General features: G+C 47.0%; 1 protein-coding gene across 6 annotated transcripts in view; it reads left to right on the forward strand.

The window, feature by feature from the left end:
- LOC105467184 (prolyl 4-hydroxylase subunit alpha 2) overlaps positions 1–13964 on the forward strand; it is a 37281-nt gene that overhangs the window by 19257 nt on the left and 4060 nt on the right. For 5 of the 6 annotated variants that reach the window (XM_011716654.2, XM_011716656.3, XM_024788327.2 and 2 more), the window contains 7 exons: positions 649–825; positions 4345–4415; positions 4652–4751; positions 9589–9642; positions 10250–10315; positions 13026–13094; positions 13486–13582. In XM_011716654.2, coding sequence (XP_011714956.2) covers positions 649–825; positions 4345–4415; positions 4652–4751; positions 9589–9642; positions 10250–10315; positions 13026–13094; positions 13486–13582 — 634 coding nt within the window. Of the gene's footprint in view, positions 1–648; positions 826–4344; positions 4416–4651; positions 4752–9588; positions 9643–10140; positions 10201–10249; positions 10316–13025; positions 13095–13485; positions 13583–13964 lie in introns of all 6 variants that reach the window. The other variant, XM_024788328.2, reaches the window with a different exon arrangement.

Genomic DNA, 13964 nt, shown 5'->3' on the forward strand with positions numbered 1-13964 from the left:
CAAGAAAGGTTTCTCCCCCGTCCCAGCTCTTCAGACCTACTCAAGTCTTCGTGAAAAGGGTCAGAAATTACTCTCTGCCATGGGACTTGAGGATGTGAGGTGATCTTGGGAGAGAAGAAAGATTGCATGATTTGTGGGGTGTCACTTCATGCCAGTTAAGCTGAAGGGGCTTTTGTTCCTTCCTTCCTTTCTTCCCTCCCTCCCTCCGTCCCTCTGTTTTTCCTCTCTTTTCTTTTCTTTCTTTCATCTCACCCTGTCACCCAGGCTGGAGTGCAGTGGTGTAATCATAGCTCACTGCAGCTTTGACCTCCCAGGCTTGAGCAATCTTCCTGCCTCAGCCTCCTGAGTAGCTGTGACTACAGGTGTGCACCACTATACCTGGTTAATTTTTTATAGAGACAGGGTCTATGTCATCTAGGCTGGTCTCAAACTCCTGGTCTCAAGCTATCCTTTGGCCCCCCAGGATTCTAGGATTATAGGCGTGAGCCACTGTGCATGCCCACCTGCTGGGACTTTTGTTTTCTTCTGTGGTGTGGTGGGAGGGAGCAGCTGCTGGCCATGAGGTGAGACCAGTGTCTGCAGACAGCCAGACTGGGACCGAGGATTAGGACTCACTCAGCTCAGGGCCTGTTACTCTGTGCTCTCCAGACACCCCGGAGACAGAAGAGGCTTTTCTGTAGGTACCACCATGGCAACAGGGCCCCACAGCTGCTCATCGCCCCCTTCAAAGAGGAGGATGAGTGGGACAGCCCACACATCGTCAGGTACTACGATGTCATGTCTGATGAGGAAATCGAGAGGATCAAGGAGATCGCAAAACCTAAAGTAGGTGTCACTTCAGGTCCTTCTGGGGGCACTGAAGGGGGCAGGTCCTTTCTCTCATCCCTAGCACTGTGGGTGGTTGGTTTGCTCATCTAGCCACCCTTTATTGATATCTAGCATGGGCCTACCGTGGGGATACAGAGATGCTTCAGACTCAGCCTGACCTTGTGAGTTCGTGGTCCAGTGGGGAAGAACAGGGTAACCAATGTGGACAGCCAATGCTGTGATAGAAAGTCATGCTGGGAACAGGGCAGGTCCACACTGGTGTGTCAGTTCACCTGGTTGGGAGACTGGTGTGTGGGAGTTTTTAGGAAATATTCCATAAGGTGCTATGAAGCTGGGTCCTGTGAAGCTCCTGATTAGGACTGTAAATGAGCAAATGACTTAGAGGAGAATGTATATCTTTATAATATTGGGTCTTCTCATCCAAGGGCGTGACAGGTCTCTCCATTTATTTATATCTTTTTAAGTTTTCTTCATATAAGCCTTGCACATTTCTTAAGTTTAGTCCCAGATAGTTTCTTTGTTACTGTTAATTTACTTTATTTCTTCATTAGTATTTTAACTGGTTACATTATTATATTAGTTTACTATTCTATGCCAAACTGTTGATTTTAAAAATATATTTCATAGTAAGAGCTAATGTTTACTGAGTTCTTAACTGTGGCAGGAACTTCTAAATGCTTAACATATATATTAACTATGTCACAGTTATGAACAGCTGCTCATAACGGTGTCACTGTCTCTGTTTTGCCTATGAAAAAGCAAACTTATGCAGATTGCAGCTAGTGGTTGAATTTACTTATTCCTTTTTTGGTTTTTAGCTGATTCTCTTTGGTTTCCTGGATAGCATTAACACCTGGAAATAAGGAAAATTTTATTTTCTCATAATACTTGTAGTTCCTTTGTTTTTATAATCTTATTGAATCGCCCAGAACTTCTAGAGCATAATTACGAAGAATAGGAATCCTTGTCTCATTCCTGAACTTCCTGGGAATTCCTATGGTATTTTACTGCCAAGTATGCAGTTGGCTGTTGGTTTTGTTTTACGATTATTCTTCTGTTTCTAGTTCATAAAAGATTTGCTCCCCATTTGACATCTTTCAAAGAGACCTACTTGCTGCCATACCCCATCACTGATGATTGGGAGGGAGGATTTAGCTGGATTCTCTATTGCTCTGCTCCTAATAGAATTGTAGTGGCCGAGGTGACCAGGAGGCCTGACGCTCATGGAGAGACCTGAAATAGGTTCCTATCCTGGCCCCTGGACCTCATCTTAGAACACCTTGGCTTGAGGTACTAGGACATCTAGGGCTTTGAGTCAGTGGTTGGCATCATCAATGTGCCTGAGGGAGGGGGCTAGCCAGATGTATGTAGAATGGGGACTAGGACTCCCCTTTCTACTCAGCTCCAGAGTCCTCCAGGAAAGAAAACTACTTTGCTGGTTGTGCCAGGATTTCCTGGGAGATTTCTTACCTGTTCTTCAGTTCCAGACACTGAGAACATTTCTGTGTGCATGTGTGCATGTGTGCATATATGTGTGGCTGGCCAAGGGGTAGTATTGGGAAAACATGTATTTGAATAGAAGCCATGTGAAGAGCCAAACAAGGATGGCAAACATGTTTGGCTCTTCACATGGCTTCTATTCAAAGATAAGCTGACCCCTCCTTTCTGGAGACTGTGAGAGACAGATGCTAGTCTGGCTTTGAAGTAGAGCCAATGAGCTTAATTTGGCCTGTGGGGAATGCCTGGCAGCTGTCTATGGGGTCTCTGGCCTGCTTTCAAAATAGCCCTGTGTTTCCCCTGGGGCAGAGCACAGCTGCTCAGAGCCTCTTTGTGGGTGTCAGGCCAATGCTGAGGCACAGATGTTTGGATGGGGTCTGGTTGTGGCTGCAGTTTTCAGGGAAGGACTGACATACGCTGGAGCTCAGGAAGGGCCGTGAGTAGGAGTTTGGGAGCCGTCTGTCCTGCTTGCACTGGCCATCTTACCAGATCATGCTATAGCAGCACAGTGTCTAGGTTGGTCCATCTCACCCGCTTACTAGCCTTCTGGTCCATTTACTCCTCTCCATTCCGTCTGCCACCACCTGGCCTGGGCCACCATCATCTCTTGCGCTGACCTCTGCCGTGGCCTCACTAGCCTCCCAGTCCCCACTCTGGCCCCTTATTAGTCAACTCTCCATGAGTTATTCACAGTGATCCATTTTACATTCAAATTTTGAGTGTCCCTCCCCTGCATGAAGCCTTCCCCATTTCTCGTTGGCCACAAGGTTGCATCTAGTCCCTAGCTCCTGCGTGTCTCTTCAGCCTATTTTACTACTTCCCTTAACCTTTAATCCACACCTACTGCCACACCCATTTTCATTCCCAGGCCTCTGGATTGCTGCTCCTTCCCTGTTCCTGTAATGTTTCTCTACTTGGATAACTCATGTTAACCCTTCAGGCCTCAGCTAGGTGGTCTCCTCCCCTAGGAAGCTATTCTTGACACTATTCCCTGAGCTTCCACAGGACATTAAGTTCACCCATGCTGTGCTGCAGTTACCTGGCTGGTTTTCTGCTTTCCCCACTCGACTGAGTTGTAAGAGTGCAAGGGCCATGTCTCAGTTACCTAGCATAGTGCCAGGCACAAAGTAGGCACTCATCAATATTTATTAAAATCAAGGGGAAGTGTGTTGGGGTGGGAGTACCTGGGCCTGTGGCTGCACCCATGTGAGGTCATTAGGACAGTCCACAACTGAAGCACATGGACCTTTGCCATGTTGGCTGACTCTGGGCAGCGAGTCCCTCCTGGGGTTTCACTAAGCCTGTCTGTGGAGGCTGGGGGAGTGAAGTAGATGAGGGGAGTGCGTGTGTAGTGTGTACATATGTGAGTGGGTGACTTCCAGGCAGTGGTTCACTTATTTTAACTCACAGAATCTTTTCCTGGTTTTATCATCTGACTTTTAAGGATCCCAAGGGAGTGAAAACTATGCCATCTGTCTTTGCTTCTTGAGGCTGTGGGAACCCAGTGTGAGGTGGTACAGCAGGAGAGTGTTTGGATGGGTTTCTTGGCAGAGGAGCCCACTGAGGTTCAGAAGGATGGTGGAACTTGACCAAGTTGAGAGAAGTACATAAGGCGGAGGCTCAGGGATAGTGGCACAGTCTGAATATGGTGGGAGTAGCTAAGCTCAGGCTGTGCTCAGGCAGGAGTGGTATGTGTGCCTGGCAAGGAAAGGGGCTAGCCAGGCAGATGCATGGATGGATGAAGCAGGCATAATTCTGCAGGCAATGCAGACCTGGGGAGGAGAAGGGATGAGCAGTGACCGAGCAGGGCAATAGCCAGGAACTGATTGCAGATTGGGAATGTGGAGGCCTCAGACTTTTGCCCTCACCTGGCCTGCAGCATCTTGGGACCTTGGCTAGAGCCATTGGCTGCAAAGCTTCCTCCACTAGCATGACAGCAAATGTGGTCCCAGTGCTTTCTGGGAAAATACTCAAGGCAAAACAAACAAATCAAGTATTCCTTCTCCTCCTTCCTTCTAGCTTGCACGAGCCACTGTTCGTGATCCCAAGACAGGAGTCCTCACTGTCGCCAGCTATCGGGTTTCCAAAAGGTAAACAAAGAGCAGGGGTTGGTAGCTGCTCAAGTCTCAACTTCAGGACTTCTCAGTGCCTACCCTAGGAATGGGTGGCTTGCCTTTTCCTGCCTGCTGGCGACTCCTCACCCCTTGTTGCAGCAGGTACCCTGTACTGCCTGTTCGTGCTGGCCCTGACTCTGGGGACAGAGTGCAGGACCTCATGGAAACCTGCCCTTCCATCTTCTTTTCTCTGCTCTTTTCTTTTTACCCAGCTCCTGGCTAGAGGAAGATGATGACCCTGTTGTGGCCCGAGTAAATCGTCGGATGCAGCACATCACAGGGTTAACAGTAAAGACTGCAGAATTGTTACAGGTACAGATAGTCCCTGGGACTGTAGGAGTTGGGAAGTGGGTATTTTTGGCTAGATGGTCTCACAAGGTGTCCAGAACTGGGCCAAAAGAGGCCCAACTGTATGACTACTGCCTGATGCTATGAATATGGAGTGATCTCATTTTAGGAAACCAGAATTAATCATGCCTGTTGGCTTTCAACAATTAGTGTTCAACAAATATCTATTGAGCATCTGCTGGGTGCCCAAGTGTGCTGGAAGCTAGGGATCAGCGGTGGCTATGGCAGGTTCATTCATGTCTTCTTGACAACAGAAGCTCAAATCCTGAATGGTCTCAGGGACATCGCTAAGAGAGCTAAAAATGGTTTCAGAGGCCATGGTTCTGTGTCATAATCAAATACATTTGAAGGTCAAAGTGTTTTGTGTGTTTTCTCCTGCTGAACCACAGCTGAAGTCACTCCAAAAGCAGCAGCAGGGGAGTTCCCCTGAGGGACTGCCAAGATGGGGTCGGTTGAGAATCCAAAGAAAGCGGCACTAAACCCCTGGATCTTTAGTCCACAACATTTATTAGGGAACTTGCAGAGTGGGCTGCAGCAATCCTCAAAATGGACAGCAAGAGACAAGGGTTGTTTTACCTAAGTATTTCCACAGTGATGGGGTCAGAGTATGGAGTTTATGTGAGGGTTTAGGGAATTTGGTTCAGGGCTGGGGCTAGTTTCTTTCAGTGTATTAGGCAACAACCTAAACACCTTCATCCGTGCCTGGGAATGTTCAAGACTCCAGCTTGTGTTCCAGCCTGAAGGGAAAAACCTGCCGCTGGCTGGGTCACAGAGCTGTCAAGGGAGTCTGATTTTCAATCAGAACAAAGAAAGGCAGGGGTGGGTCTGGGGGACCTTACACTGTGATATGTAGGTGGAAGTGAGAGGCCTGGACTGGTTAAGCTGGTGCAGGTGGAGTGTTCTTGTCCAAGTACTCCCACTGGGACCCTGGCTTCCTGCCTTTATTCAGAAGTGATTATGAAGAAACGTGGCAGCACCCTGCTGAAAGGTTTTGGGTAAAGCTCCTTATTAAAGTATCCTCTTGGGTAAAGCTCCTTAATAAAGTATCCTCTTGGGTATTGAGTTCAAATCAGCACTGGCTGTGTTCCCTTATGAATATTGGAACTTCCGTGTTCTGTTGTAAAATTGATGACCTAAGACACTGTCAGAGAAGTTTCACTGGCATCTTTCTAGAGGCCCCTGGGTCTCTCTGTTTGGCCAAGGTTTGTGTATACTTAAAGATAGCAGCCTTTACCTTTATGATTGGCATTTGGGTCTGATCTACTATAGATCTCATTAGAATATTGACTGAAGATCATTTGGGAAAGATTTTTTGAACTTTTGCCTGCACATGCCCAAACAAATCAGCCTTCTTTTTGCTGTTGTTTTTTCAACAAAAAGAAGTGTAGCTGCATCAGCAATTGGAAAATCAATTTTGAAGTTCATCTTTATGGATTTGTGTGAAGTCTACCAGAGTTTTAAAAAACATACTGATTACCTTGCAAATAGTATTGTGAAATTTTAATATTTTTTTTTCAGTTCAGTTCAACTTTGTGTTTTGTAATTTTTAAATAAGTTCTGTAGATAAGCACATCCATGGAGGACTTCTGTCTCATCTCCCACTTGCTGCGTATGTGTAAGAACACTACCATTTCAAGAGAGATGGGCACTCTTGATGTGCTAGATGAGTCCCTGTTGGCATTGTCTTGACTCATATCTTCTTGGAGCAGATTTTTTTTGTTTATTTTTCTTTTTTTTTTTGAGACATCTGCCACTGCTTCCTCTGTGTCAGAGCCAGTCTTCAGGACTTTCATGGTTCTGATCAAAGACCACAGTCTGCTTGGCTGATTTCATACCCTGGACCAGGAGGCTAAGTAGACAGGACCTCTGGCGCGGTTGCTTTCCTGGCTAGCTGTGCAGCTACACTCACTGTATGCCTGTCTTACACTCACCCATGGAAGATAGCAGCTTCTTGCTTATGGACTGACTTCTCTGCTACAATTTGGACTTTATCTTGTCTGGCCTCTCATAGTGTTATAGCTCAGTTGACTGGGGTCTGAATGCCAGACCTCTTGGTAGAGGGGCTCTTATAGTTAAGGATCTTCTGGAAGATTCAGACCACAGCTGCCAAGTGGCTGAGATGCCATTTTTGTTTGCATTCTTCTCCTAGGAACTGTCTTGGCATTTCCTTTGCCAGTCAGTGGTGTTGAAGGCTTTGATCCTTCATGGTCTAGGGAACAGGAAACTGGATTTCAGCATCTATCCCTAAGTACTTACTCCATATGAAATGTTTGTGGTATGATACATGCCTAGGCACCAGCAACAGCCCTCACATCAGGTCCTTTAGGAAATGCTGCAGGCCTCTGGAAAGGAGCTGGTTCTTCTATCTGTGGACATTCTTTCAGCTGTAGCTGACATGTTTGCTGTAGACCATTTGAAGGAAAAAGGTAATTGAGGCTTTCTGGTGAATTGGATGAGGGCTTATCTGATAGAGAGGAAGAGATGCTACACCTCTAGGATTCTCTAAGATTGGAGACTTCGGCTGCATGATGTCTCAGCCTCACCAGAAAAGTGATTTCTGACCTTTTTAATTTTGCCTTTACTCTGTCCTTAGCATCATAAATACCCATGTCTTTCAAATAACTGACTCCACTCTTACAATAGTAAGTCTAAAGATTTAAATGAATACCTCCTCACATGAATCAGTCTTGATGTACAGTTGCTTGTTATTAAAGGCGTGAGCCTGGGGACTTACGTATGCCTGGATAGGCAATCTTACTGCTGCAAATCAAGATGGTCCCATGCGTTTTGTACTTATTTGGGAATTGTATTAAAGAGTGTAGGTACAGTGGCTTCAGAACCATGATCTATAATTCTCCAAACCTAAAAGATGAGCCAGCTCTCGCAACGCAACTTCTTTCACTGCCTGGGATCTGTAAGTTTAAGCAAGCCATTTAACAAGTGGAAGTGTTGAAAAATGCAGTCATACTCTGCAGCTCCAGCAACAAGCACTAATTGAATTTTCCTGAGTGCACTGGCACAGAGTCACAGTTGTGTTTAAAATTTTCTTCCAGGCCAGGTGTGGTGGCTTACATCTGTAACTCAGTTCTTGGGGAGGCCAAGGCAGGAGGATTGCTCGAAGCCAGGAGTTTGAGACCAGTCTGGGCAACATAGTGAGACTCTGTCTCTACCCCCACTCCCCCCCAAAAAAGAAAAAAAATTTTCTTCAAGCTCTTGACTGCAAACAAAGATATGCTTTCTCAGCTGCTCTGGCACTTCTCTCCTTAGATGCATCTCCAGCCTTAGGGCCACCTGCTGAACCAGGCTTCCTTGTGCTGTTGACAGGATTTCCAGGTATTTTTGGTGCAGGAATCTTAAAGGCTGAAGCAGTGGATGACAGCATGTTTTCATCCATGCTTTGTATCAAAAGTTTTATCTTTGTAGATATTGAAAATGATACTGCCAACATTTTGTGCTCCAATAAGATAATTTCCTCTCTTATAAAGTCCACTGTCCCTTTCTTTCTTGCATTTCTTTTTTTGTGTATATGTGAAACAGGGTCTCACTCTGTTGCTCAGGCTGGAGTGCAGTGGCGCAGTCATAGCTCAATGCAACCTTGAACTCTTGGGCTCAAGCTATCCTCCTGCCTCAGCTTCCTGAGTAGCTGGGACTACAGGTGCACGCCACTGTGCCCAGCTAATTTTTTCATTAGTAGAGACGGATGGAGTCTTGCTATGTTGCCCAGGCTAGTCTCAAACTTCTGGGCTCAAGCAGTCCTCTCACTTCAGCCTCCCAAAGTGCTGGGATTACAGGCATGAGCCACCACGCCTGGCTTCTGTCCCACATTTCTATAGGTCTCTGTTATTGCTAGTTTTGTAGCATCTCTCACCTGACCGTTGGGATAGCAGAAAAGGATATACAAAAAATACCAACTTTCTGAGAACTTATGGCCTAGCCCCAGAGGTTTTTATGTTTTCAGTGAGACACACTAACCAGCTGTTCCCAGACGGACATTGGTGGTGCTGCTTGATCCACTAGCTTCCATATCAGATTCTGTGCTTCATCTTTAACCTTGTCTTTCATTCTGTCTACTGAAGCTGAGACAATAATTGTGATTTAAGACTTTCCATTTTGCTGATAAGCTGTCCACAAAGGCATTTACAATTTCTAATCCAATTTATGACACCTGGTAGTTGCTCAGATGTTACTTCAGGTCCAGGGTCACACTGGGGGTGCTGATGTAGTGCGGTAATTCTTGGCCGCCTGGCAGCTGGCCACCCATGTTGTGCTGTTTCATTCCATGCAGTAGACCACTGTGGGAATCTGCCCCATGCAGTCTCACCAGGAATAGCAGTGGTGGTAGGAACAGTACAAGGTGCTGAGTACCTCCAAAACTAGTTTAAAAAAGAAAATCCTCTTCTTAAGTTTGTTACTGACTTTCCTCTGGATTACTATCTTAATATGTCCCAAACAAACTGGGTCCAGGGCCAGGGCTGGCCTCAAGCAGTGTTCCCTTTACTGCTGTCTGAGTATCCATGAAGGGGCTGGAGCTTTTCCTCAGTGATCATATGCAGTTCACCCATCTTGTTTTGTTTGGGAAACCACATTTGTGCTGCAGCCTTACTCTTGGACAGAAATGTAGACTTGTTTGTGATGTTTGCTCTGCCTGTGCTGGCAGGGCATGGTTGTCTTCCACCTTAGAGAGGCTGCTCTTGGGAGTTCTGGTTGTTTTCAGGCCTGGGAAGATTGTATCCTTAGAGTGATGGGCTGCTACAGAGCTGTTCATGCTGCTTACAAGGTCTAATGCTGTTATTTCCCACAGGTTGCAAATTATGGAGTGGGAGGACAATATGAACCACACTTCGACTTCTCTAGGGTAAGGCCTAAATCACAGGTGCTTTCAAAGGGCCCTACTCTAGCTGATTTGAGAAGGGTGGAGCTTCTAGGAGCATTTCAGCCTCCATATCAGTACCCCTACCCCTTGTCCTCCCTCCACCTCTGCATCATTGGGAGAAACTCTTTGTTACTGGTGAATCCCAAATCTGGAACCAGGGATCCTGCAGAACACAGTGGAGCCTGGCTGTCTCCCATGTAGATGTGGGGAGTTCATCCCCTGCCCTAACTGTATCACCCTTTGCCCTGATTCTAAAGCAAAGAGCCTCACTAGGTCTTTGTGAAAACTGTTCTTTTCCCTTTTCCTTTTCCCTGCAAACCCCATGCCCTAACCAGAATTTACTTTGCAGCCTTGGCACATGTTCCAGGCTGATTTATGGAACACACACTTATTACCTTCCCATGACCCTTTTGGTCCTAGTCTTGTGGGTGGTGGATGAAGCCTGTTGTAAACTTCGGTGAAAGTTGTTGTCTGTTACAGCGACCTTTTGACAGCGGCCTCAAAACAGAGGGGAATAGGTTAGCGACGTTTCTTAACTACGTAAGTACTGGGTCCAGGCCCACCTGTTCATTCTCACTTAATTTTGTAGAATGATGAGCGACATACTTTCAAGCATTTAGGGACGGGGAATCGTGTGGCCACTTTCTTAAACTACGTGAGTATGATGTGTGCTGATGGGCCCTAAGGGGACCCTGGGTCCAGAGGGCTGCCTTATATCCCACCCCCATCAGGGCTGATACCATCTGCTATAGAGTAATGGTCAGGTCCTTCTGGCTTTCAGCACCCTTCTTGACTGCAACAGGGAGAGTTGGCCTCTGTTTCTTTTCATTTTCCCCACTGCCACCACCAGGACTTTAACATTCCTGGCTATTTTTTTTCCCCAGTGTTTAAAATTGTGATAAAATAGACATATTATCTTACCATCTTAACCATTTTTAAATGTACAGTTCAGTGGTATTAAATACATTCATAGTGCGCAAGCATCACCACCATTCATTTCCATCTATTTTCATCTTCTAAAACTGAAACTCTACCCAGAGTTTATTAAGCAATAATTCTAGATTCCCCTCCTGCAGCTCCTGGCAGCCACCATTCTGCTTTCTGTCTCTGTGATTTTGGTTACTTAAATAAGTGGAATCAAAGTATTAATACTTGTCTTTCTGTGTGGCTGGTGTATAATGCCCTCAAGGTTTATCCATGTTGTAGCATATTCTGGCTGCTGGTTTTTTTTTTTTTTTTTTGAGATGGAGTATTGCTCTGTCACCTAGGCTGGAGTGCAGTGGTGTGATCTGGGCTTACTGCAACCTTGGCCTCCCAGGTTGGAGCGATTCTTGTACCTCACCCTCCCAAGCAGCTGGGATTATAGGCGCTGGCCACCACGCCTGGCTAATTTTTGTATTTTTAGTAGAGAGAGGGTTTCACCATGTTGGCCAGGCTGGTGTTGAACTCCCGACCTCAGGTGATCTGCCTGCCTCGGCCTCCCAAAGTGCTGGGATTACAAGCGTGAGCCACTGTGCCTGGCCATTCTGGCTCCTTTTTGATGGGCACAGTGCTAGTCTGGATTTTTGGGATGGGTGCCCTGGAGGGTTCCCTCCTTGGCACCAGAGTGAGGAGACAGCGTTAGCTCTCTCTAGATGAGAGCCACGTTTGTTTTATCCAAGGCTTAGTGGCCTGATTCCCACCTCTTGTCTCTGTTTCATCCATAGGTTGTAGGGTTTACCTTTCACATGAGGAACAATTTCCTCTCCCTTCTGCTGAGAGCCAGCTCTAAAGAGACATAGAGGCAGTAAAGTAACTTAGAGACAGAAGCCTGGGTCCATTTTTTCCTTTTACGTTTTTGTTGTATGGTTATTACATGCTGGGGATTGTGCTATGTACATGCTGGTGGGCAGAACGTATGTGGTCTCTTTTGTGGTGCTTGAGGTCCAATATGAGAGACTTATTTTAAACATCAGAGAGATTCTTCTTCTTCTTCTTCTTTTTTGGGCGGGGGGACAGAGTCTCCCTCTGGTGCCCAGGCTGCAGTGCAGTGGCGCGATCTCAGCTTACTGTAACCTCTGCCTCCCGGGTTCAAGTGATTCTCCTGCCTCAGCCTCCCAAGTAGCTGGGATTATAGGCGTGCACCACCATGCCCAGCTAATATTTGTATTTTTAGTAGAGACGAAGTTTCACCATCTTGGCCAGACTGGTCTCGAGCTCCTGACCTCAAGTGATCCACCCACCTTGGCCTCCCAAAGTGCTGGCATTACAGGTGTGAGCCACCTCGCCCAGCCTAAACATCAGAGAGAGTATTATGTAGTTATGGAGACAGGTGCTGTGAACCCCAGACTTGGGGTTCAATGGAGGCCTCTCTTTGGAAGTAACATATCAGTTGAGACTCAAAAGTTGAGTGGAAATTAGCTGGTAGAACATGGTTTCTGGCACGAGAGAGAGTGTATGTAGTCCTGTAAGAGAAAAGGAGCTTGGGATGTTGGAAAAATAGAAAAAGGCTGGTGTGTCTGGAGAGAGGCTAGTGAGACTGACAGGGCCTTGGGGTTCTAGAAAAGAATTTGAGTTTGATCCCCAGGGCTGTGAGAAGCCATTTTTGTCTTATTCATTTACCATATGTCTGTCAAGTACCCTTCACTTAGTCTGGTATGTGTCCTGTGGAAATATTTTTTAGCTCCAATTTTTATTACATTATGGACAAAAAAAGTAAGAGAGCCGTATGGGAAAGAAGTAGTGCTTTGGCCATGAGTCAAGGCATGCTCTGTGGGCATGAGTGCAGCCTTGCTAGTGTGGAACTTGTGTTCAGTGTAGTTTAAGGCCTTACCATGGGAGAAAGCAGGGCCTCTAGAAACACAGTGCCCCACCTTCCCACTCAGGTGGCCCCAGGAAGGGTGGCTACTCTGGGAAGGTGAAGGTCTGACTAGAGCAGCAAACTACTAGAGCCAGAGAAACAGAGCTGCAGTGGGGACTGCACATAGTGTTGGGAACAGTAGGGAGCTCCTGGTCAGGGCACTTTGCTGAGTACAGTGGCTTAGGCAAGGCCAAGGCTAGATGGGAATTCAAGGGGTGGGGGTCAGAACAGGCATTTTCTAAGTACAAACTCAGATTATTTTCATCCAAGGACAGCCTGGATGTGGGTCTCCTGTGGGCCTCAACTCTTGAACACTCATGACATGGAGACTGTTCTAATGAATCACACTGATTAAGTAGGCATGGGAAAACCTTTCTTGGCTAAAGGGCTGGCCATGGAGCAGACTCCAAGCAGTGTCACTGATGCTCAGAGGGGGGTGATCTGTACACTTTGTCATGTCCTTTGTGGCTCAGTTGCTCTGAGAGCCTTGCTTAGGAGGACCAAGCTCTATGTGTTATATTTCCAGATGAGTGATGTAGAAGCTGGTGGTGCCACCGTCTTCCCTGATCTGGGGGCTGCAATTTGGCCTAAGAAGGTAAGTTCTGATTCTTGTGGGTCAGAGGTTGAAGCAAGGCTCAGACTTTACTTTGTCCATGTCCCCCAGTACCATTACCTGGCCTGCCTGATTGTCATTGTGATGTGCCTTAGCCCACCTGGAGTCTGACCTTGTAGCCCCAGCTTCTCCCTGGGAAGAAGGGACAGGGAGGGAAGCCCCTTCAGGGGCGGGTGAGTTCCCAGACTTCTACTCCAGAAAGGTAGGTGCTTTCTGTGAAAAGTCTCTGTTGCTGGAGTCCCAGAGCCCTGTCCCCCATCCATAGGGAAATGAGGGTGTTTCTGCTCAGGGCAGAGCTTCTGTGATGCTTGAGGTCAGGTCCCTGAGCACAGTCTCTAAGAATGTGTTCTGAAAAGACCAATCTCTTTCCCAGGGTACAGCTGTATTCTGGTACAACCTCTTGCGGAGCGGGGAAGGTGACTACCGAACAAGACACGCTGCCTGCCCTGTGCTTGTGGGCTGCAAGTGGGGTGAGTGTCTTAAGGGGTGGTGTTGGTGTTGGTGGCCTCAGCTTGGGCTTTGCTTACTGGCCTTAGATTCTGAGCTGGGAGATAACTGCTGCCAAATTGCAGAGATTGTCTCCCTTCTTAGCTTTTTTTCTGCTGTTACTACCATCCAGCCATGTTATGTCCATGCACCTGGTAAATGCCAAGGCAGCTGGTTGGAAACACTCGGAGATACACAGGGAGCGGAAGAAGGCCTGAGGACGAATAGCTGCATAAGCACCACAGGTCCAGGACCCTCTGGCAAGGCTTCTGGGGGAGCAGAGTGGAGAGCTGGAAGCAGTGAGGGGAAAGAGTGCCTCAGGCGAACAAGGCCCATACGGATGGAGGCACAGGCTAAAACCAGCAT

Source organism: Macaca nemestrina, chromosome 6 (assembly GCF_043159975.1).
Source record: "Macaca nemestrina isolate mMacNem1 chromosome 6, mMacNem.hap1, whole genome shotgun sequence".
NCBI classification, from domain to species: Eukaryota; Metazoa; Chordata; class Mammalia; order Primates; family Cercopithecidae; genus Macaca; species Macaca nemestrina.